Source organism: Coturnix japonica, unplaced genomic scaffold (genome assembly GCF_054131305.1).
Source record: "Coturnix japonica strain WE unplaced genomic scaffold, WE-NBRP24 Scf101, whole genome shotgun sequence".
Classification (NCBI taxonomy): Eukaryota; Metazoa; Chordata; class Aves; order Galliformes; family Phasianidae; genus Coturnix; species Coturnix japonica.
In genome coordinates this window covers 209,881-236,174 of record NW_028189004.1, presented here as the reverse complement: position 1 = coordinate 236,174, position 26,294 = coordinate 209,881, and the positions used below count along the sequence as shown (strand labels likewise).

The window sequence follows — 26,294 nt, the reverse complement described above, 5'->3', positions numbered from 1 at the left end:
TGAGACCCCATAGAACCCCATAGAGACCCCAAAACCCCATAGAGACCCCAAACCCCATTGAGACCCCAAACCCCATTGAGACCCCATAGAAAACCCCATTGAGACCTCATAGAAAACCCCATAGAGACCCCATAGAAAACCCCATTGAGACCCCATAGAAAACCCCATTGAGACCCCAAACCCCATTGAGACCCCATAGAAAACCCCATTGAGACCCCATAGAAAACCCCATTGAGACCCCATAGAAAACCCCATTGAGACCCCATAGAAACCCATTGAGACCCCAAACCCCATTGAGACCCCATAGAAAAACCCATTGAGACCCCAAACCCCATTGAGACCCCAAACCCCATTGAGACCCCATAGAAAACCCCATTGAGACCCCAAACCCCATAGAGACCCCATAGAAAACCCCATTGAGACCCCAAACCCCATTGAGACCCCATAGAAAACCCCATTGAGACCCCAAACCCCATAGAGACCCCAAAACCCCATTGAGACCCCATAGAAAACCCCATTGAGACCCCAAAACCCCATTGAGACCCCAAACCCCATTGAGACCCCATAGAGAACCCCATTGAGACCCCATAGAAAACCCCATTGAGACCCCATAGAAAACCCCATTGAGACCCCATAGAAAACCCCATTGAGACCCCAAATACCCCATTGAGACCCCATAGAAAACCCCATTGAGACTCCAAACCCCATTGAGACCCCAAACCCCATAGAGACCCCATAGAAAACCCCATAGAGACCCCATAGAAAACCCCATTGAGACCCCAAACCCCATTGAGACCCCATAGAAAACCCCATAGAGACCCCATAGAAAACCCCATTGAGACCCCAAACCCCATTGAGACCCCAAAACCCCATTGAGACCCCATAGAAAAGCCCATTGAGACCCCATAGAAAACCCCATTGAGACCCCAAACCCCATTGAGACCCCAAACCCCATTGAGACCCTAAACCCCATTGAGACCCCAAACCCCATTGAGACCCCATAGAAAACCCCATTGAGACCCCATAGAAAAGCCCATTGAGACCCCAAACCCCATTGAGACCCCATAGAAAACCCCATTGAGACCCCAAACCCCATTGAGACCCCAAACCCCATTGAGACCCTAAACCCCATTGAGACCCCTAAGAAAACCCCATTGAGACCCCATAGAAAACCCCATTGAGACCCCAAACCCCATTGAGACCCCATAGAAACCCATTGAGACCCCAAACCCCATTGAGACCCCATAGAAAACCCCATTGAGACCCCAAACCCCATTGAGACCCCAAACCCCATTGAGACCCCATAGAACTCCATTGAGACCCCAAACCCCATTGAGACCCCATAGAAAACCCCATTGAGACCCCATAGAAAACCCCATTGAGACCCCATAGAAAACCCCATTGAGACCCCAAACCCCATTGAGACCCCAAACCCCATTGAGACCCCATAGAACCACAGTGAGACCCCATAAAGGGGACCCTAAAACCCCATTAAGACCCCAAACCCCATTGAGACCCCATAGAAAACCCCATAGAGACCCCAAAACTCATTGAGACCCCATAGAAAACCCCACTGAGACCCCATAGAAAACCCCATTGAGACCCCATAGAAAACCCCATTGAGACCCCAAACCCCATTGAGACCCCAAACCCCATTGAGACCCCAAACCCCATTGAGACCCCATAGAACCACAGTGAGACCCCATAAAGGGGACCCTAAAACCCCATTAAGACCCCAAACCCCATTGAGACCCCATAGAAAACCCCATAGAGACCCCAAAACTCATTGAGACCCCATAGAAAACCCCACTGAGACCCCATAGAAAACCCCATTGAGACCCCATAGAAAACCCCATTGAGACCCCAAACCCCATTGAGACCCCATAGAAAACCCCATTGAGACCCCAAAACCCCATTGAGACCCCATAGAACCCCATTGAGACCCCAAACCCCATTGAGACCCCAAAACCCCATTGAGACCCCATAGAAAACCCCATAGAGACCCCAAAACCCCATTGAGACCCCATAGAAAACCCCACTGAGACCCCAAAACCCCATTGAGACCCCAAACCCCATTGAGACCCCAAACCCCATAGAGACCCCATAGAAAACCCCATTGAGACCCCAAACCCCATAGAGACCCCATAGGAAACCCCATTGAGACCCCAAACCCCATTAAGACCCCATAGAACCACAGTGAGACCCCATAGAAAACCCCATTGAGACCCCATAGAAAACCCCACTGAGACCCCAAAACCCCATTGAGACCCCATAGAACCCCATTGAGACCCCATAAGGGTGACCCCAAACCCCATTGAGACCCCAAACCCCATTGGGGTCCCATAGGGTGACCCCAAACCCCATAGAGACCCCATAAGGGGGACCCCAAACCCCACTGAGACCCCAAACTCCACTGAGACCCTAAAGGGGGACGCCATAGAACCCCATTGAGACCCTATAAGGGCGACCCCAAACCCCATTAAGACCCCAAACCCCATTGAGACCCCATAAGGGGAACCCCATAGAACCCCACTGAGACCCCATAGAACCACAGTGAGACCCCATAAGGGAGCCCCATAGAAACACAGTGAGACCCCATAGAACCCCATTGAGACCCCATAAGGGGGACCCCATAGAACCCCATTGAGACCCCAAACCCCATTGAGACCCCATAAGGGGACCCCAAACCCCATTGACCCCATTACCTTCCTGGTGCCGGAGCTGGGATCTGATATAGGGAGAGGAATGTTACTTATGGGGCTGGGGGGGTTGGCCCCATAACCTCCATCCACCCCATAACCTCCATCCACCCCATAACCTCCATCCCACCCCATAACCTCCATCCCACCCCATAACCTCCATCCCACCCCATAACCCATCCCATACCGCAACCCCCCACACCCCCTTTCTGCCCCCCCCACCCCATAACCCACCCCATAACCCCACCCCATACCCCCACCCTATAACCCACCCTATAACACCACCCCATATCCCACCCCATAACCCCATAACCCACCCCATATCCCATATCCCCATATCCCCACCCCATAACCGACCCTATAACCCACCCCATAACCCACCCCATATCCCCCTCAGATCCCTTTTAACCCCATAACCAACCCCATAACCCCACCCCATAACCCACCCCATATCCCATATCCCATATCCCATATCCCCACCCCATAACCCACCCCATAACCCGCCCTATAACGGCCCTATACCGCCCCTATACCCGCCCCTATACCCGCCCCTATAACGGCCCTATAACCGCCCCTATAACCCCACCCCATAACCCACCCCATAACCGACCCCATAACGGCCCTATACCAGCCCTATACCGGCCCTATAGCGGCCCTATAGCGGCCCTATACCGGCCCTATAACTCACCGGCCCTATACCCGCCCTATAGCGGCCCTATACCGGCCCTATAACTCACTGGCCCTATACCCGCCCTATACCCGCCCTATACCCGCCCTATAGCGGCCCCATACCGGCCCTATAACTCACCGGCCCTATACCCGCCCTATAGCGGCCCTATACCGGCCCTATACCAGCCCTATACCCGCCCTATACCCGCCCTATAGCGGCCCTATAACTCACCGGCCCTATACCCGCCCTATACCCGCCCTATAGCGGCCCTATAGCGGCCCTATAACTCACCGGCCCTATACCCGCCCTATAGCGGCCCTATAGCGGCCCTATACCGACCCTATACCTCCCCTATACCCGCCCTATAGCGGCCCTATAGCAGCCCTATAACTCACTGGCCCTATACCCGCCCTATAGCGGTCCTATCCCGGCCCTATAACTCACCAGCCCTATACCCGCCCTATACCCGCCCTATAGCGGCCCCATAGCGGCCCTATAACTCACCGGCCCTATAGCGGCCCTATAACGGCCCTATAACTCACCGGCCCTATACCCGCCCTATACCCGCCCTATAGCGGCCCCATAGCGGCCCTATAACTCACCGGCCCTATACCCGCCCTATACCCGCCCTATAGTGGCCCTATAGCGGCCCTATAACTCACTGGCCCTATACCCGCCCTATACCCGCCCTATACCCGCCCTATAGCGGCCCTATAGCGGCCCTATAACTCACCGGCCCTATAGCGGCCCTATAGCGGCCCTATAGCGGCCCTATAGCGGCCCTATAACTCACCGGCCCTATACCCGCCCTATAGCGGCCCTATAGCGGCCCTATAACTCACCGGCCCTATACCCGCCCTATAGCGGCCCTATACTGGCCCTATAACTGCCCCTATAACCCCACCCCATAACCCACCCCATAACCTACCCCATAACCCCCCCTATAACCCCCACACTATAACCAACCCCATAACCCCATAACCCACCCTATAACCCCATAACCCACCCCATAACCCCATAACCCACCCTATAACCCCATAACCCACCCTATAACCCACCCCATAACCCCATAACCCACCCCATAATCCACCCCATAACCCACCCCACAACCCCATAACCCACCCTATATCCCCATAAGCCACCCTATAACCCCATAACCCACCCCATAACCCACCCCATAACCCACCCTATAACCCACCCTATAACCCCATATCCCACCCCATAACCCTATAACCCACCCCATAACCCACCCTATAACCCTATATCCCACCCCATAACCCACCCCATAACCCCATAACCCACCCCATAACCCTATAACCGACCCTATACCGGCCCTATACCGGCCCTATAGTGGCCCTATAGCGGCCCTATACCCGCCCCATAGCGGCCCTATATCGGCCCCATAGCGGCCCTATAACTCACCGGCCCCACAGCTGCCCACCCTGCCCAGACATTCCTTATGAGCCGGCGCCCGGCAACGGGAGCAGCGATAGCCCTGATAGAACGTGCCTCTATGGGGCGGGGTGTGGGGTTATAGGATATGGGATATGGGGTTATAGGGTATGGGATATGGGATATGGGATATGGGATGTGGGGTTATGGGGTTATGGGGTTATGGGGTTATGGGGTTATGGGGTTATTGGGGTTATGGGGTTATGGGGTTATGGGGTTATGGGGTTATGGGGTTATGGGGTTATGGGGTTATGGGATGTGGGGTTATGGGGTTATGGGGTTATGGGGTTATGGGGTAGGTTATAGGGTGGGTTATGGGGTTATGGGGTGGGTTATGGGGTGGGTTATAGGGTTATGGGGTTATAGGGTGGGTTATAGGGTGGGTTATGGGGTTATGGAGTGGGTTATAGGGTAGGTTATGGGGTTATGGGGTGGGTTATAGGGTGGGTTATGGGGTTATAGGGTGGGTTATGGGGTTATAGGGTGGGTTATGGGGTGGGTTATGGGATATGGGATATGGGATATGGGATATGGGGTTATGGGATATGGGGTATGGGGTTATGGGGTTATAGGGTTATGGGATATGGGATTATGGGGTGGGTTATAGGGTTATGGGGTGGGTTATGGGGTGGGTTATGGGGATATGGGATTATGGGATATGGGGTATGGGGGTTAATGGGATGGGGGGTGGGACAAAGGAGAACCATTAGTACATGGTGCAACCCATTCAACCCCCCCCAGACCCCTTAACCCCCCCACCCCATAACCCCATAACCCCATAATAACCCCATAACCCCATTACCACCCCATAACCCCATAACCCCATAATAACCCCATAACCCCATTACCACCCCATAACCCCATAACCCCATACCCACTATATCCCCCCACCCCATAACCCCATAACCCCATAACCCCATAATAACCCCATAACCCCATAACCCTCATAACCCCATAACCCCTATATCCCCCCACCCCATAACCCCATAACCACCCCATAACCCCATAACCCCATAATAACCCCATAACCCCATAACTCCATAATAACCCCATAAACATCCCATAACCCCATAATAACCCTATAACCCTATATCCCCTATGACCCTATATCCCCTATAACCCTATATGACCCTATAACCCTATATACCCACCTCATTAACTTGTTACAGGCCCTACAGGTCATTGTTTCCCCATATCCCATAACACCATACCCCCATAACCCCATAACCTCCCCATAACCCTATAAACACCCCATAACCCCATAATAACCCTATAACCCTATATGACCCTATAACCCCATATCCCCCATAATAACCCTATAACCCCATATCCCCTATATCCCCACCTCATTAACATGGTACAGGCCCTACAGTAACCCATAACCCCATAACCCCATAATAACCCTATATCCCCTATAACCCTATGACCCTATAACCCCTATATGACCCTATATCCCCTATATGTCCCAGCTCATTAGCATGGTACAGGCCCTGCAGGTCGTTGTTTCCCCATACCCTATATCCCCTATAACCCTATATCCCCTATAACCCTATATCCCCTATAACCCCATAACCCCATAATAACCCTATATGACCCTATATGACCCTATAACCCTATATAACCCTATATGACCCTATAACCCTATATAACCCCTATATAACCCTATATCCCCTATATCCCCTATATGACCCTATAACCCTATATAACCTTATATCCCCTATATCCCTATATCCCCTATAACCCCATAACCCCATAATAACCCTATATGACCCTATATGACCCTATAACCCTATATAACCCTATATGACCCTATAACCCTATATAACCCCTATATAACCCTATATCCCCTATATCCCCTATATGACCCTATAACCCTATATAACCCTATATCCCCTATATAACCCTATACCCACCTCATTAACATGGCACAGGCCCTACAGTAACCCATAACCCCATAACCCCATAATAACCCTATATCCCCTATAACCCTATAACCCTATATGACCCTATATCCCACCTCATTAGCATCATACAGGCCCTGCAGGTCATTGTTTCCCCATACCCCATATCCCCTATAACCCCATAACCCCATAATAACCCTATATGACCCTATATCCCCTATATAACCCTATATGACCCTATAACCCTATATCCCCTATATGACCCTATAACCCTATATAACCCTATATCCCCTATATCCCCTATATCCCTACCTCATTAACATGGCACAGGCCCTGCAGGTTGTTGCTTCCCCATAACCCCATAATAACCCCATAATAACCCTATAACCCTATATGACCGTATAACCCTATATGACCCCATAACCCCATAATAACCCTATATGACCCTATAACCCCATATAACCCTATATAACCCTATATAACCCTATATCCCCTATATAACCCTATATATCCCACCTCATTAACATGGTACAGGCCCTGCAGTAACCCATAACCCCATAATAACCCCATAATAACCCCATAATAACCCCATAACCCCATAATAACCCTATATGACCCTATAACCCTATATCCCCTATATAACCCCATATAACCCCATATAACCCTATAACCCCATAATAACCCCATAATAACCCTATATCCCCTATATAACCCCATATAACCCTATCCCCACCTCATTAACATGGTACAGGCCCTGCAGGTCATTGTTTCCCCATAACCCCATAATAACCCTATAACCCTATATGACCCTATAACCCCATAATAACCCCATAATAACCCCATAATAACCCTATACGACCCTATAACCCCATAATAACCCTATAACCCTATACGACCCTATAACCCCATAATAACCCTATATCCCCTATATGACCCTATATAACCCTGTATGACCCTATATCCCCTATATGACCCTATAACCCTATATAACCCTATATAACCATATATAACCCTATAACCCTATATAACCCTATATGACCCTATATAACCCTATATAACCCTATAACCCTATAACCCTATATAACCCTATATAACCCTATATGACCCTATAACCCTATAACCCCATATAACCCCATATATCCCCACCTCATTAACATGGTACAGGCCCTGCAGTAACCCATAACCCCATAACCCCATAATAACCCCATATTCCCTATATAACCCTATATAACCCTATAACCCCATAATAACCCTATATCCCATATAACCCTATGGCCCTATAACCCCATTATAACCCTATATCCCCTATAACCCTATAACCCTATAACCCCATAATAACCCTATATCCCATATAACCCTATGACCCTATAACCCCATAATAACCCTATGTCCCCTATAACCCTATAACCCCATAATAACCCTATATCCCCTATAACCCTATATCCCCTATAACCCCATAACCCCATATAACCCCATATATCCCCTATATCCCCCATATAACCCCATATAACCTTATATAACCCCATATAACCCCATATAACCCCATATAACCCCATATAACCCCATAACCCCATATAACCCCATATAACCCCATATAACCCCATAATAACCCTATATAACCCCATATAACCCTATATGACCCCATAATAACCCTATATAACCCCATATAACCCTATATCCCCACCTCAATAGCATTGTACAGGCCCTGCAGGTCGTGGTCTCCTCGAAGGAGCACATGGCGAAGTCGTGTCCGTCAGACTGAGCGTGTGCGGGAAACACGTTGGAGCTGCGGGGACACAGCACACACAACATAGACAACATAGAACCTATAGAGCCCTATAGAGCCCATAATGACCCCATAATAACCCCATAATAACCCCATAGAGCCCATAATAAAACCCCATAGACACCATAGAACCCATAGAGCCCATAGAGCCCATAGAACCTATAGAGCCCCATAATAACCCCATAATAACCCCATAGAGCCCATAGAGCCCATAATGACCCCATAATAACCCCATAATAACCCCATAGAGCCCATAGAGCCCATAGAACCCATAGAGCCCATAGAGCCCATAATAAAACCCCATAGACACCATAGACACCATAGAGCCCATAATAACCCCATAATAACCCCATAGAGCCCATAGACCCCATAGAACCCATAGAGCCCATAGAGCCCATAATAAAACCCCATAGACACCATAGACCCCATAGAGCCCATAATAACCCCATAATAACCCCATAGAGCCCATAGAGCCCATAGAACCCATAGAGCCCATAGAGCCCATAATAAAACCCCATAGACACCATAGACCCCATAGAGCCCTATAGAGCCCATAATAACCCCATAGAGCCCATAGAGCCCATAATAAAACCCCATAATAACCCCATAGAGCCCATAGAACCCTATAGAGCCCATAATAACCCCATAGAGCCCCATAATAACCCCATGATAACCCCATAATAACCCCATAATAACCCCATGATAACCCCATGATAACCCCATGATAACCCCATGATAACCCCATAGACCCCATAATAACCCCATAGAGCCCATAGAACACATAGAGCACACACACCCCATAGAGCCCATAATAAAACCCCATAGACACCATAATAACCCCATAATAACCCCATAATAACCCCATAGAGCCCATAGAACCCTATAGAGCCCATAATAACCCCATAGACCCCATAGACCCCATAGAACCCATAGAGCCCATAGAACCCATAGAGCCCATAGAGTCCATAGACTGACCCCATAGACACCATAGAACCCATAGAACCCATAGAGCCCATAGACTGACCCCATAGACCCCATAGAGCCCATAGAAACCTATAGAGCCCATAATAACCCCATAATAACCCCATAGAGCCCATAGAACCCTATAGAGCCCATAATAACCCCATAGACCCCATAGAACCCATAGAGCCCATAGAGCCCATAATAAAACCCCATAGACACCATAATAACCCCATAGAGCCCATAATAACCCCATAATAACCCCATAGAGCCCATAGACCCCATAGAACCCATAGAGCCCATAGAGCCCATAATAAAACCCCATAGACACCATAGACACCATAGAGCCCATAATAACCCCATAATAACCCCATAGACCCCATAGAACCCATAGAGCCCATAGAGCCCATAATAAAACCCCATAGACACCATAATAACCCCATAGAGCCCATAATAACCCCATAATAACCCCATAGAGCCCATAGAGCCCATAGAACCCATAGAGCCCATAGAGCCCATAATAAAACCCCATAGACCCCATAGACCCCATAGACCCCATAGAGCCCATAATAAAACCCCATAGACACCATAATAACCCCATAATAACCCCATAATAACCCCATAGAGCCCATAGAACACATAGAGCACACACACCATAGAGCCCATAATAAAACCCCATAGACACCATAATAACCCCATAATAACCCCATAATAACCCCATAGAGCCCATAGAACCCTATAGAGCCCATAATAACCCCATAGAGCCCATAGAACCCTATAGGCCCCATAACGACCCCATAGAGCCCATAGAACACATAGAGCACACACACCATAGAGCCCATAATAAAACCCTATAGGCCCCATAATAACCCCATAGAGCCCATAGAGCCCATAGAACCCATAGAGCACACACACCCATAGACAACATAGAACCCATAGAGCCCTATAGAGCCCATAATAACCCCATAGAACCCTATAGAGCCCATAGACCCCATAAAGCCCATAGAACCCATAGAGCACACACACCCCATAGAGCCCATAATAAAACCCCATAGACCCCATAGAGCCCATAGAACCCATAGAACCCATAGAGCCCATAGAGCCCATAATAAAACCCCATAATAACCCCATAGAACCCATAGAACCCATAGAGCCCCATAATAACCCCATAGACCCCATAGAACCCATAGAACCCATAGAACCCATAGAGCCCATAATAAAACCCCATAGACCCCATAGACCCCATAGTCCCCATAGCCCCCATAGACCCCATAGACCCCATAGACCCCATAGATCCCATAGACCCCATAGACCCCACAGACCCCATAGAACCCATAGAACCCATAGAGCCCATAATAAAACCCCATAGACCCCATAGACCCCATAGTCCCCATAGCCCCCATAGACCCCATAGACCCCATAGACCCCATAGATCCCATAGACCCCACATACCCCACAGACCCCATAGACCCCATAGCCCCCATATACCCCATAGACCCCATAGACCCCATAGCCCCCATATAGGGTCACCCAAACCCCTTATACCCCATAGACCCCATACCCCCATAGACCCCATCAGCCCCATAGCCCCCATATACCCCTTAGCCCCCATATACCCCATATACCCCATATACCCCATATACCCTATAAACCCCATAGACCCCATATACCCCATAGACCCCATAGACCCCCATAGACCCCATAGCCCCCATAGACCCCACAACCCCATAACCCCATATCCACCCCATAACCCCATATCCACCCCATAACCCCATATTCACCCCACAACCCCATAACCCCATATTCACCCCACAACCCCATAACCCCATATCCACCCCACAACCCCATAACCCCATATCCACCCCATAACCCCATACCCACCCCATAACCCCATATCCACCCCATAACCCCATATCCACCCCATAACCCCATATTCACCCCACAACCCCATAACCCCATACCCACCCCATAACCCCATACCCACCCCATAACCCCATATCCACCCCATAACCCCATATCCACCCCACAACCCCATAACCCCATACCCACCCCATAACCCCATACCCACCCCATAACCCCATATCCACCCCATAACCCCATAACCCCATAACCCCATATACCCCATAACCCCATAACCCCATATCCCCTATAAACCCCATAACCCCATAAACCCATAACCCCATATCCCCTATAAACCCCATAACCCCATATCCACCCCATAACCCCATATCCACCCCATAACCCCATAACCCCATATCCACCCCATAACCCCATAACCCCATAACCCCATAACCCCATATACCCCATAACCCCATAACCCCATATCCCCTATAAACCCCATAACCCCATAACCCCATATCCACCCCATAACCCCATAACCCCATAACCCCATAACCCCATAACCCCATAAAACCCCATAACCCCATAACCCCATAACCCCATAACCCCATAAAACCCCATAACCCCATAACCCCATAACCCCATAAAACCCCATAACCCCATAACCCCATAACCCCATAACCCCATAACCCCATATAACCCCATAACCCCATAACCCCATAACCCCATAACCCCATACACCCTATAAACCCCATAACCCCATAACCCCATAACCCCATATCCCCTATAAACCCCATAACCCCATATCCACCCCATAACCCCATATCCACCCCATAACCCCATAACCCCATATCCACCCCATAACCCCATAACCCCATAACCCCATAACCCCATATACCCCATATACCCCATAACCCCATATCCCCTATAAACCCCATAACCCCATAACCCCATATCCACCCCATAACCCCATAACCCCATAACCCCATAAAACCCCATAACCCCATAACCCCATAACCCCATAAAACCCCATAACCCCATAACCCCATAACCCCATAACCCCATATTAACCCTATAACCCTATAACCCCATAACCCCATAACCCCATAACCCCATATCCACCCCATAACCCCATAACCCCATAACCCCATAACCCCATAACCCCATAACCCCATAACCTCATATACCCCATAACCCCATAACCCCATAACCCCATAACCCTATAACCCCATAACCCCATAACCCCATATCCACCCCATAACCCCATAACCCCATATCCACCCCATAACCCCATAACCCTATATAACCCCATAACCCCATAACCCCATATCCACCCCATAACCCCATAACCCGATATCCACCCCATAACCCCATAACCCTATATAACCCCATAACCCCATAACCCCATATCCACCCCATAACCCCATAACCCCATATCCACCCCATATACCCCATAGATCCCATAACCCCATAAGATCTATGGGGTTTCCCTACAGCGCCATCTCAAACTGCTCCAGCCACATCCAACCCCATAGACCCCATAGACCCCATATACCCCCATAGCCCCCATAGCCCCCATAGACCCTACAGACCCCACAGACCCCATAGACCCCACAGACCCCATAGACCCCATAGCTCCCATAGCCCCCATAGACCCCATAGCTCCCATAGCCCCCATATAGGGTCACTCAAACCCCATAGACCCCATAGACCCCATAGACTCCACAGACCCCATAGACCCCATAGCCCCCATATAGGGTCACCCAAACACCACAGACCCCATACACCCCATATACCCCATAGACCCCATAGACCCCATAGACCCCCATAGACCCCATAGCCCCCATAGACCCCATAGACCCCATAGACCCCATAGACCCCATAGACCCCATATACCCCATAACCCCATATCCCCTATAAACCACATATACCCCATAGTCCCCATAGCCCCCATAGACCCCATATACCCCATAGCCCCCATAGACCCCATAGACCCCATAGACCCCATAGCCCCCATAGACCCCATAGACCCCACAGACCCCATAGACCCCATAGACCCCATATACCCCATATACCCCATAGTCCCCATAGCCCCCATAGACCCCATATACCCCATATACCCCATAGACCCCATAGACCCCATATACCCCATATACCCCATAGACCCCATAGACCCCATAGACCCCATATACCCCATAGACCCCACAGACCCCACAGACCCCATAGACCCCACAGACCCCACAGACCCCATAGACCCCATAGCCCCCATATAGGGTCTCCCAAACCCCTTATACCCCATAGACCCCATAGACTCCACAGACCCCATAGACCCCATAGACCCCATAGACCCCATAGATCCCATAGACCCCACAGACCCCATAGACCCCATATACCCCATAGACCCCATAGACCCCATATACCCCATAACCCCATATCCCCTATAAACCCCATATACCCCATAGTCCCCATAGCCCCCATATACCCCATATACCCCATAGCCCCCATAGACCCCACAGACCCCACAGACCCCACAGACCCCATAGACCCCATATACCCCATAACCCCATACACCCTATAAACCCCATAACCCCATAACCCCATATCCACCCCATAACCCCATAACCCCTATAAACCCCATAACCCCATATCCACCCCATAGACCCCATAACCCCATAACCCCATAACCCCATAGACCCCATAACCCCATAACCCCATAACCCCATAACCCCATAGACCCCATAACCCCATAACCCCATAACCCCATAACCCCATACCCCATAACCCCATAACCCCATAACCCCATAACCCCATATCCACCCCATAACCCCATAACCCCATAACCCCATATCCCCTATAAACCCCATAGACCCCATACACCCTATAAACCCCATAACCCCATAACCCCATAACCCCATAACCCCATAACCCCATAGATCCCATAACCCCATAACCCCATAAGATCTATGGGGTTTCCATACAGCGCCATCTCAAACTGCTCCAGCCATTTGTTCTTGATGTCGCGGGTCTTGAAGTGCAGCTCGTAGCCCGGCAGGCCGCCATTGGGAACCAGCACCAGGGTATGGGACCACTATGGGGTTATATGGGGTTATGGGGTTATGGGGTTATGGGGTTATGGGGTTATGGGGTTATGGGGTTATATGGGGTTATGGGGTTATGGGGTTATGGGGGTTATGGGGTTATGGGGTTATATGGGGTTATGGGGTTATGGGGTTATGGGGTTATGGGGTTATATGGGGTTATGGGGTTATGGGGTTATGGGGGTTATGGGGTTATGGGGTTATGGGGGTTATGGGGTTATGGGGTTATGGGGTTATGGGGTTATGGGGTGGATATGGGGTTATGGGGTTATGGGGTTATGGGTTATGGGGTTATAGGGGTTATGGGGTGGATATGGGGTTATGGGGTTATGGGGTTATGGGGTTATGGGGTTATGGGGTTATGGGGTTATGGGGTGGATATGGGGTTATGGGGTTATGGGGTTATGGGGTTATGGGGTTATGGGGTGGATATGGGGTTATGGCGTTATGGGGTTATGGGTTATGGGGTTATAGGGGTGGATATGGGGTTATGGGGTTATGGGGATATGGGGTTATGGGGTTATATGGGGTGGATATGGGGTTATGGGGTTATGGGGTTATGGGGTTATGGGGTGGATATGGGGTTATGGGGTGGATATGGGGTTATGGGGTTATGGGGTTATGGGGTTATGGGGTTATATGGGGTTATGGGGTTATGGGGTTATGGGGTTATTTGGGGTTATGGGGTTATGGGGTTATGGGGTTATGGGGTTATGGGGTGGATATGGGGTTATGGGGTTATGGGGTTATGGGGTTATGGGGTTATGGGGTGGATATGGGGTTATGGGGTGGATATGGGGTTATGGGGTTATGGGGTTATGGGGTTATGGGGTTATATGGGGTTATGGGGTTATGGGGTGGATATGGGGTTATGGGGTTATGGGGTTATGGGGTAATGGGGTTATGGGGTTATATGGGGTTATGGGGTTATGGGGTTATGGGGTTATGGGGTTATGGGGTGGATATGGGGTTATGGGGTTATGGGGTTATGGGGTAATGGGGTTATGGGGTTATGGGGTTATGGGGTTATGGGGTTATGGGGTTATGGGGTTATGGGGTTATGGGGTGGATATGGGGTTATGGGGTTATGGGGTATGGGGTGGATATGGGGTTATGGCGTTATGGGGTTATGGGTTATGGGGTTATAGGGGTGGATATGGGGTTATGGGGATATGGGGTTATGGGGTTATGGGGTGGATATGGGGTTATGGGGTTATGGGGTTATGGGGTTATGGGGTTATGGGGTGGATATGGGGTTATGGGGTTATGGGGTTATGGGGTTATGGGGTTATATGGGGTTATGGGGTTATGGGGTTATGGGGTTATTTGGGGTTATGGGGTTATGGGGTTATGGGGTTATGGGGTTATGGGGTGGATATGGGGTTATGGGGTTATGGGGTTATGGGGTTATGGGGTTATGGGGTGGATATGGGGTTATGGGGTTATGGGGTTATGGGGTTATGGGGTTATGGGGTTATGGGGTTATATGGGGTTATGGGGTTATGGGGTTATGGGGTTATGGGGTTATGGGGTTATGGGGTTATGGGGTTATGGGGTAATGGGGTTATGGGGTTATGGGGTTATGGGGTGGATATGGGGTTATGGGGTTATGGGGTTATGGGGTTATGGGGTTATATGGGGTTATGGGGTTATGGGGTTATGGGGTTATGGGGTTATGGGGTTATGGGGTGGATATGGGGTTATGGGGTTAATATGGGGTTATGGGGTTATGGGGTGGATATGGGGTTATGGGGTTATGGGGTTATGGGGTGGATATGGGGTTATGGGGTTATGGGGTTATGGGGTTATGGGGTTATATGGGGTTATGGGGTTATGGGGTTATGGGGTTATTTGGGGTTATGGGGTTATGGGGTTATGGGGTTATGGGGTTATGGGGTGGATATGGGGTTATGGGGTTATGGGGTTATGGGGTTATGGGGTTATATGGGGTTATGGGGTTATGGGGTTATGGGGTTATGGGGTTATGGGGTTATGGGGTGGATATGGGGTTATGGGGTTAATATGGGGTTATGGGGTGGATATGGGGTTATGGGGTTAATATGGGGTTATGGGGTTATGGGGTGGATATGGGGATATGGGGTTATGGGGTTATGGGGTTATGGGGTTATGGGGTTATGGGGTTATGGGGTGGATATGGGGTTATGGGGTTATGGGGTTATGGGGTTATGGGGTTATATGGGGTTATGGGGTTATGGGGTTATGGGGTTATGGGGTTATGGGGTTATGGGGTGGATATGGGGTTATGGGGTTAATATGGGGTTATGGGGTGGATATGTGATTATGGGGTTAATATGGGGTTATGGGGTTATGGGGTTATAGGGCAGGTTATGGGGTTATGGGGTTATAGGGCAGGTTATAGGGTGGGGTTCTCTATGGGGTTATAGGGCAGGTTATGGGGTTATAGGGCAGGTTATAGGGTGGGGTTCTCTATGGGGTTATAGGGGTGGTTATGGGGTGGGGTTCTCTATGGGGTTATAGGGCAGGTTATAGGGCAGGTTATGGGGTGGGGGTCCGCTATGGGGTGTAATAGGGGTGGTTATGGGGTTATGGGGTTATGGGGTGGGGTTCTCTATGGGGTTATAGGGCAGGTTATGGGGTGGGGTTCTCTATGGGGTTATGGGGTTATAGGGCAGGTTATGGGGTTATGGGGTTATAGGGTCGGGTCTCTATGGGGTTATAGGGTTATGGGGTGGGGTCTCTATGGGGTTATGGGGCAGGTTATGGGGTTAATATGGGGTTATAGGGTCGGGTCTCTATGGGGTTATGGGGTTATAGGGCAGGTTATGGGGTTATGGGGTTATGGGGTTATGGGGTTATGGGGTTATGGGGTGGATATGGGGTTATGGGGTTATGGGGTGGATATGGGGTTATGGGGTTATGGGGTTATGGGGTTATGGGGTTATGGGGTTATGGGGTGGATATGGGGTTATGGGGTTATGGGGTTATGGGGTTATGGGGTTATGGGGTTATGGGGTTATGGGGTTATGGGGTGGATATGAGGTTATGGGGTTATGGGGTGGATATGGGGTTATATGGGGTTATGGGGTTATGGGGTTATGGGGTTATGGGGTTATATGGGGTTATGGGGTTATGGGGTTATGGGGTGGATATGGGGTTATGGGGTTATGGGGTTATGGGGTGGATATGGGGTTATGGGGTTATGGGGTGGATATGGGGTTATGGGGTGGATATGGGGTTATGGGGTTATGGGGTGGATATGGGGTTATATGGGGTTATGGGGTGGATATGGGGTTATGGGGTTATGGGGTAGATATGGGGTTATGGGGTTATGGGGTGGATATGGGGTTATATGGGGTTATGGGGTTATATGGGGTTATGGGGTTATGGGGTTATGGGGTTATGGGGTTATATGGGGTTATGGGGTTATGGGGTTATGGGGTTATGGGGTTATGGGGTTATGGGGTGGATATGGAGTTATGGGGTTATGGGGTTATGGGGTGGATATGGGGTTATGGGGTTATGGGGTGGATATGGGGTTATGGGGTGGATATGGGGTTATGGGGTTATGGGGTGGATATGGGGTTATATGGGGTTATGGGGTGGATATGGGGTTATGGGGTTATGGGGTAGATATGGGGTTATGGGGTTATGGGGTGGATATGGGGTTATATGGGGTTATGGGGTTATATGGGGTTATGGGGTTATGGGGTTATGGGGTTATGGGGTTATATGGGGTTATGGGGTTATGGGGTTATGGGGTTATGGGGTTATGGGGTTATGGGGTGGATATGGAGTTATGGGGTTATGGGGTTATGGGGTTATGGGGTTATGGGGTTATGGGGATATGGGGTTATGGGGTTATATGGGGTTATGGGGTTATGGGGTGGATATGGGGTTATATGGGGTTATGGGGTTATGGGGTTATGGGGTTATGGGGTTATGGGGTGGATATGGGGTTATGGGGTTATGGGGTTATAGGGTGGATATGGGGTTATGGGGTTATAGGGCAGGTTATGGGGTTATGGGGTCTTGAAGTGCAGCTCGTAGCCCGGCAGGCCGCCATTGGGAACCAGCACCAGGGTATGGGACCACTATGGGGTGGGATATGGGGTTATGGGGTGGGGGTTATAGGGCAGGTTATGGGGTTATAGGGCAGGTTATGGGGTTATAGGGTAGGTTATGGGGTTATAGGGGTGGTTATGGGGCAGGTTATGGGGCAGGTTATGGGTTTATGGGGTTATAGGGTCGGGTCTCTATGGGGTTATAGGGGTGGTTATGGGGTTATAGGGTTATAGGGTGGGGTTCTCTATGGGGTTTTGGGGTTATAGGGTTATAGGGCAGGTTATGGGGTTATGGGGTTCAATATGGGGTTATAGGGGTGGTTATGGGGCAGGTTATGGGGTTATAGGGCAGGTTATGGGGTTATAGGGGTGGTTATGGGGCAGGTTATGGGGCAGGTTATGGGGCAGGTTATGGGGTTATAGGGGTGGTTATGGGGCAGGTTATGGGGCAGGTTATGGGGCAGGTTATGGGGCAGGTTATAGGGTCGGTCTCTATGGGGTTATGGGGCAGGTTATGGGGCAGGTTATGGGGCAGGTTATGGGGCAGGTTATGGGGCAGGTTATAGGGTCGGTCTCTATGGGGTTATGGGGCAGGTTATGGGGCAGGTTATAGGGTCGGTCTCTATGGGGTTATGGGGCAGGTTATGGGGCAGGTTATGGGGCAGGTTATGGGGCAGGTTATAGGGTCGGTCTCTATGGGGTTATGGGGCAGGTTATGGGGCAGGTTATGGGGTTATAGGGGTGGTTATGGGGCAGGTTATGGGGCAGGTTATGGGGCAGGTTATGGGGTGGGGTCTCTATGGGGTTATAGGGGTGGTTATGGGGCAGGTTATGGGGCAGGTTATGGGGCAGGTTCTGGGGCAGGTTATAGGGTGGGGTCTCTATGGGGTTATAGGGCAGGTTATGGGGCAGGTTATAGGGTCGGGTCTCTATGGGGTTATGGGGTTATGGGGTTATAGGGCAGGTTATGGGGCAGGTTATGGGGCAGGTTATGGAATGGGGTCTCTATGGGGTTATAGGGGTGGTTATGGGGCAGGTTATGGGGCAGGTTATGGGGCAGGTTATGGGGTTATGGGGCAGGTTATGGGGCAGGTTATGGGGCAGGTTATGGGGTTAATATGGGGTTATAGGGGTGGTTATGGGGCAGGTTATAGGGCAGGTTATGGGGCAGGTTATGGGGCAGGTTATGGGATGGGGTCTCTATGGGGTTATAGGGGTGGTTATGGGGCAGGTTATGGGGCAGGTTATGGGGCAGGTTATGGGGTCGGTCTCTATGGGGTCGGTCTCTATGGGGTTGGATGTGGGACCTTCTTTCCGTCCTTGGCTCCGCTGTCGCTGTCCCGCACCTGGTGGTGCTGAAGTTCCACCACGTCCTTGGTCTCGTAATTGTCCCCGCGGCGCTTACAGATGATCAGGGCCTGGTCCAGCAGGAACCCGTATCTATGGGGCGGGGGGACCCACACATGGACCCATAGATCGACCCATGGGACCCATAGATGGACCCATATGGACCCCATAGATGGACCCATAGATGGACCCATATGGGCCCCATTGATGGCCCCATAGATGGACCTATGGGTGGACCTATAGATGGACCCATATGGGCCCCATAGATGGACCCATAGATGGACCAATAGATGGACCCATAGATGGACCAATATGGGCCCCATAGATGGACCCATAGATGGACCCATAGATGGACCCATATGGACCCCATAGATAGACCCATTGATGGACCCATGGGTGCCCCATAGATGGACCCATAGATGGACCTATATGGGATCCATATGGGACCCATAGATGGACCTATATGGGATCCATATGGGACCCATAGATGGACCCATAGATGGACTCATTGATGGACCCATAGATGGACCCATAGATGGACCCATAGATGGACCCATAGATGGACCCATATGGACCCCATAGATGGACCCATAGATGGACCCATAAATGGACCCATATGGGATCCATATGGGACCCATAGATGGACCCATAGATGGATTCATATGGACCCATGGGTGCCCCATAGATCGACCCATATGGGACCCATAGATGGACCCATAGATGGACCCATATGGGCCCCATTGATGGACCCATAGATGGACCCATAGATGGATCCATATGGGACCCATAGATGGACCCATATGGGACATATGGGTGCCCCATAGATCGACCCATATGGGCCCCATTGATGGACCCATAGATGGACCCATATGGGCCCCATAGATGGACCCATAGATTGACCCATATAGGTCCCATAGATGGACCCATGGGACCCACAGATCGACCCATATGGGCCCCATTGATGGACCCATAGATCGACCCATATGGACCCATAGATGGACCCATATGGACCCCATAGATAGACCCATTGATGGACCCATGGGTGTCCCATAGATGGACCCATAGATGGACCTATATGGGATCCATATGGGACCCATAGATGGACCCATAGATGGATCCATGGGTTCCCCATAGATGGACCCATATGGGCCCCATAGATGGACCCATAGATGGACCCATATGGACCCATAGATGGACCCATAGATCGACCCATATGGACCCATAGATGGACCCATAGATCGACCCATATGGACCCATAGATGGACCCATAGATCGACCCATATGGACCCCATAGATGGACCCACAGATAGACCCATAAATGGACCCATATGGGATCCATATGGGACCCATAGATGGACCCATATGGGCCCCATTGATGGACCCATAGATGGACTCATATGGACCCATGGGTGCCCCATAGATCGACCCATATGGGACCCATAGATGGACCCATATGGGCCCCATACATGGACCCATAGATGGATCCATTGATGGACCCATAGATGGACCCATATGGACCCATAGATGGACCCATAGATGGACCCATATGGACCCCATAGATGGACCCATATGGACCCCATAGATAGACCCATTGATGGACCCATGGGTGCCCCATAGATGGACCCATAGATGGACCTATATGGGATCCATATGGGACCCATAGATGGACCCATAGAGGGACCCAGAGATGGACCCATAGATGGACCCATATATGGACCCATAGAGGGACCCAGAGATGGACCCATAGATGGACCCATAGATGGCCCCATAGATCCCCCTATAGTCTCAAGGCCTGGTCCAGCAGGAACCCGTATCTATGGGGCGGGGGGACCCACACATGGACCCATATTGTCCCCATACCTCCCCCATACCCCCTATAGTCCCCCATATCCCCCCATATTCCCCCATATCCCCCCTATACCCCCATAGCCCCCCCATATCCCCCCATATCCCCCATATCCCCCCTGTACCCCTTTATAGCCCCTATAATCCCCCCATATCCCCCCCTATAGCCCCCATATTCCCCCTGTATCCCCCCATATCCCCCCATACCCCCCATATCCCCCCATATCCCGCCCCATAGCCCCCCATATCCCTCCTGTACCACCCTATAGCCCCTATATCCCCCATATAGTCCCCACTGACCCCATAGCGGCCCTATATCTCCCCACTGACCCCATACCGGCCCTATATCTCCCCATTGACCCCATATAGTCCCCATTGACCCCCTATTGTCCCCACTGACCCCATATAGCCCCCACTGACCCCATATAGTCCCCACTGACCCCATTATCCCCCCACTGACCCCATTATGTCCCCACTGACCCCATATAGCCCCCACTGACCCCATATAGTCCCTATTGACCCCATATAGTCCCCATTGACCCCATTGACCCCATACTGGCCCTATATCCCCCCATTGACCCCATATAGTCCCCACTGACCCCATATTGTCCCTATTGACCCCATAATGTCCCCACTGATCCCATAGCGGCCCTATATCTCCCCATTGACCCCATAGCGGCCCTATATCCCCCCACTGACCCCATAGCGGCCCTATATCCCCCCATATCCCCCCATATTGGCCCTATATCCCCCCACTGACCCCATAGCGGCCCTATATCTCCCCATTGACCCCATACCGGCCCTATATCTCCCCACTGACCCCATAGCAGCCCTATACCCCCCATATCCCCCCATATTGGCCCTATATCCCCCCACTGACCCCATACCGGCCCTATATCCCCCCACTGACCCCATACTGGCCCTATATCTCCCCACTGACCCCATAGCAGCCCTATACCCCCCATATCCCCCCATACCGGCCCTATACCCCCCATATCCCCCCATAGCAGCCCTATATCCCCCATATCCCCCCACAGCGGCCCTATATCCCCCATATCCCCCCATAGCGGCCCTATATCCCCCCACTGACCCCATACCGGCCCTATATCTCCCCACTGACCCCATAGCAGCCCTATATCCCCCATATCCCCCCATAGCAGCCCTATATCCCCCATATCCCCCCATAGCAGCCCTATATCCCCCATATCCCCCCATAGCAGCCCTATATCCCCCATATCCCCCCATAGCGGCCCTATATCCCCCCACTGACCCCATACCGGCCCTATATCTCCCCACTGACCCCATAGCGGCCCTATACCCCCCATATCCCCCCATAGCAGCCCTATATCCCCCATATCCCCCCATAGCAGCCCTATATCCCCCCATATCCCCCCATAGCGGCCCCATATCCCCCATATCCCCCCATAGCGGCCCTATATCCCCCATATCCCCCCATAGCAGCCCTATATCCCCCATATCCCCCCATAGCAGCCCTATATCCCCCATATCCCCCCATAGCAGCCCTATATCCCCCATATCCCCCCATAGCGGCCCTATATCCCCCATACCCCCCCATAGCGGCCCAATATCTCCCCACTGACCCCATACCGGCCCTATATCCCCCCACTGACCCCATATCCCCCCACTGACCCCATACCGGCCCTATATCCCCCCATTGACCCCATATATCCCCCTATTGACCCCATTATGCCCCCACTGACCCCATAGAGGCCCTATATCCCCCCACTGACCCCATACCGGCCCTATATCTCCCCACTGACCCCATAGCGGCCCCATATCCCCCCACTGACCCCATAGTGGCCCTATATCCCCCATATCCCCCCATAGCGGCCCTATATCCCCCCACTGACCCCATAGCGGCCCTATATCCCCCCACTGACCCCATACTGGCCCTATATCCCCCCACTGACCCCATAGCGGCCCTATATCCCCCCACTGACCCCATAGCGGCCCTATATCCCCCCACTGACCCCATAGCAGCTCTATATCCCCCCATATCCCCCCATAGCGGCCCTATACCCCCCATAGCCCCCCATAGCAGCCCTATATCCCCCATATCCCCCCATAGCGGCCCTATATCCCCCCACTGACCCCATAGTGGCCCTATATCCCCCATATCCCCCCATAGCGGCCCTATATCCCCCCATATCCCCCCATAGCAGCCCTATATCCCCCATATCCCCGCATATTGGCCCTATATCCCCCATATCCCCCCATAGCAGCCCTATATCCCCCCACTGACCCCATAGTGGCCCTATATCCCCCATATCCCCCCATAGCGGCCCTATATCCCCCATATCCCCCCATAGCGGCCCTATATCCCCCATATCCCCCCATAGCGGCCCTATATCCCCCGTATCCCCCCATAGTGGCCCTATATCCCCCATATCCCCCCATAGCGGCCCCATATCCCCCCATATCCCCCCATAGCGGCCCTATATCCCCCCATATCCCCCCATAGCAGCCCTATATCCACCATATCCCCCCATATTGGCCCTATATCCCCCCATATCCCCCCATAGCGGCCCTATATCTCCCCACTGACCCCATAGCAGCCCTATATCCCCCCACTGACCCCATAGCGGCCCTATATCCCCCCACTGACCCCATAGCGGCCCTATATCCCCCCACTGACCCCATAGCGGCCCTATATCCCCACACTGACCCCATAGCGGCCCTATATCCCCCATATCCCCCCATAGCGGCCCTATATCCCCCATATCCCCCCATAGCGGCCCTATATCCCCCCACTGACCCCATAGCGGCCCTACACCCCCCCATATCCCCCCATAGCGGCTCTATATCCCCCCACTGACCCCATAGCGGCCCTATATGCCCCATATCCCCCCATAGCGGCCCTATATCCCCCCATATCCCCCCATAGCAGCCCTATATCCCCCCATATCCCCCCATAGCGGCCCTATACCCCCCATATCCCCCCACAGTGGCCCTATATCCCCCATATCCCCCCATAGCGGCCCTATATCCCCCCACTGACCCCATAGCGGCCCTATACCCCCCATATCCCCCCATAGCGGCCCTATATCCCCCCATATCCCCCCATAGCGGCCCTTTATCCCCCATATCCCCCCATAGCGGCCCTATATCCCCCATATCCCCCCATAGCGGCCCTATATCCCCCCATATCCCCCCATAGCAGCCCTATATCCCCCATATCCCCCCATAGCGGCCCTATATCCCCCGTATCCCCCCATAGCGGCCCTATATCCCCCATATCCCCCCATAGCGGCCCTATATCCCCCATATCCCCCCATAGCGGCCCCATATCCCCCCATATCCCCCCATAGCAGCCCTATATCCCCCCATATCCCCCCATACCGGCCCTATATCCCCCATATCCCCCCATAGCGGCCCCATATCCCCCCATATCCCCCCATAGCGGCCCTATATCCCCCCATATCCCCCCATAGCGGCCCCATATCCCCCCACTGACCCCATACCGGCCCTATATCTCCCCACTGACCCCATAGCAGCCCTATATCCCCCCATATCCCCCCATAGCAGCCCTATATCCCCCCACTGACCCCATAGCAGCCCTATATCCCCCATATCCCCCCATAGCGGCCCTATATCCCCCCACTGACCCCATAGCGGCCCTATACCCCCCATATCCCCCCATAGCGGCCCTATACCCCCCATATCCCCCCATAGCGGCCCTATATCCCCCATATCCCCCCATAGCGGCCCTATATCCCCCATATCCCCCCATAGCGGCCCTATATCCCCCATATCCCCCCATAGCGGCCCTATATCCCCCCATATCCCCCCATAGCGGCCCTATATCCCCCATATCCCCCCATAGCGGCCCTATATCCCCATATCCCCCCCACAGCGGCCCTATATCCCCCCATATCCCCCCATAGCGGCCCTATATCCCCCCATATCCCCCATAGTGGCCCTATATCCCCCATATCCCCCCATAGCGACCCTATATCCCCCATATCACCCCATAGCGGCCCTATATCCCCCATATCCCCCCATAGCAGCCCTATATTCCCCATATCCCCCCATAGCGGCCCTATATCCCCCATATCCCCCCATAGCGGCCCTATATCTCCCCACTGACCCCATAGCGGCCCTATATCCCCCCACTGACCCCATAGCGGCCCTATATCCCCCCATATCCCCCCATAGCAGCCCTATATCCCCCATATCCCCCCATAGCGGCCCTATATCCCCCCATATCCCCCCATAGCGGCCCTATATCCCCCCACTGACCCCATAGCGGCCCTATATCCGCCCATATCCCCCAATAGCGGCCCTATATCCCCCCATATCCCCCCCATAGCGGCCCCATATCCCCCCATATCCCCCCATACCGGCCCTATACCCCCCATATCCCCCCATAGAGGCCCTATATCCCCCATATCCCCCCATACCGGCCCTATACCCCCCATATCCCCCTATAGCGGCCCTATATCTCCCCACTGACCCCATACCGGCCTATATCCCCCCACTGACCCCATAGCGGCCCTATATCTCCCCACTGACCCCATAGCGGCCCTATATCCCCCCATATCCCCCCATAGCGGCCCTATACCCCCCATATCCCCCCACTGACCCCATAGCAGCCCTATACCCCCCATATCCCCCCATATCCTTTCATACCGGC

At 52.1% G+C, this 26,294-nt stretch overlaps 1 protein-coding gene across 1 annotated transcript in view; it reads right to left on the bottom strand.

The window, feature by feature from the left end:
* The window catches only part of LOC107307448 (proto-oncogene vav-like), a 109,691-nt gene that overhangs the window by 50,460 nt on the left and 32,937 nt on the right, over nucleotides 1-26,294 (bottom strand). Inside the window, exons 10-14 of the mRNA XM_085534837.1 lie at nucleotides 19,756-19,914; nucleotides 14,286-14,395; nucleotides 8,407-8,508; nucleotides 4,792-4,880; nucleotides 2,706-2,728 (exon numbers count right to left, since the gene is read on the bottom strand). Of these exons, the coding sequence (XP_085390963.1) occupies nucleotides 2,706-2,728; nucleotides 4,792-4,880; nucleotides 8,407-8,508; nucleotides 14,286-14,395; nucleotides 19,756-19,914 (483 nt within the window). The remainder of the gene's footprint in view (nucleotides 1-2,705; nucleotides 2,729-4,791; nucleotides 4,881-8,406; nucleotides 8,509-14,285; nucleotides 14,396-19,755; nucleotides 19,915-26,294) is intronic.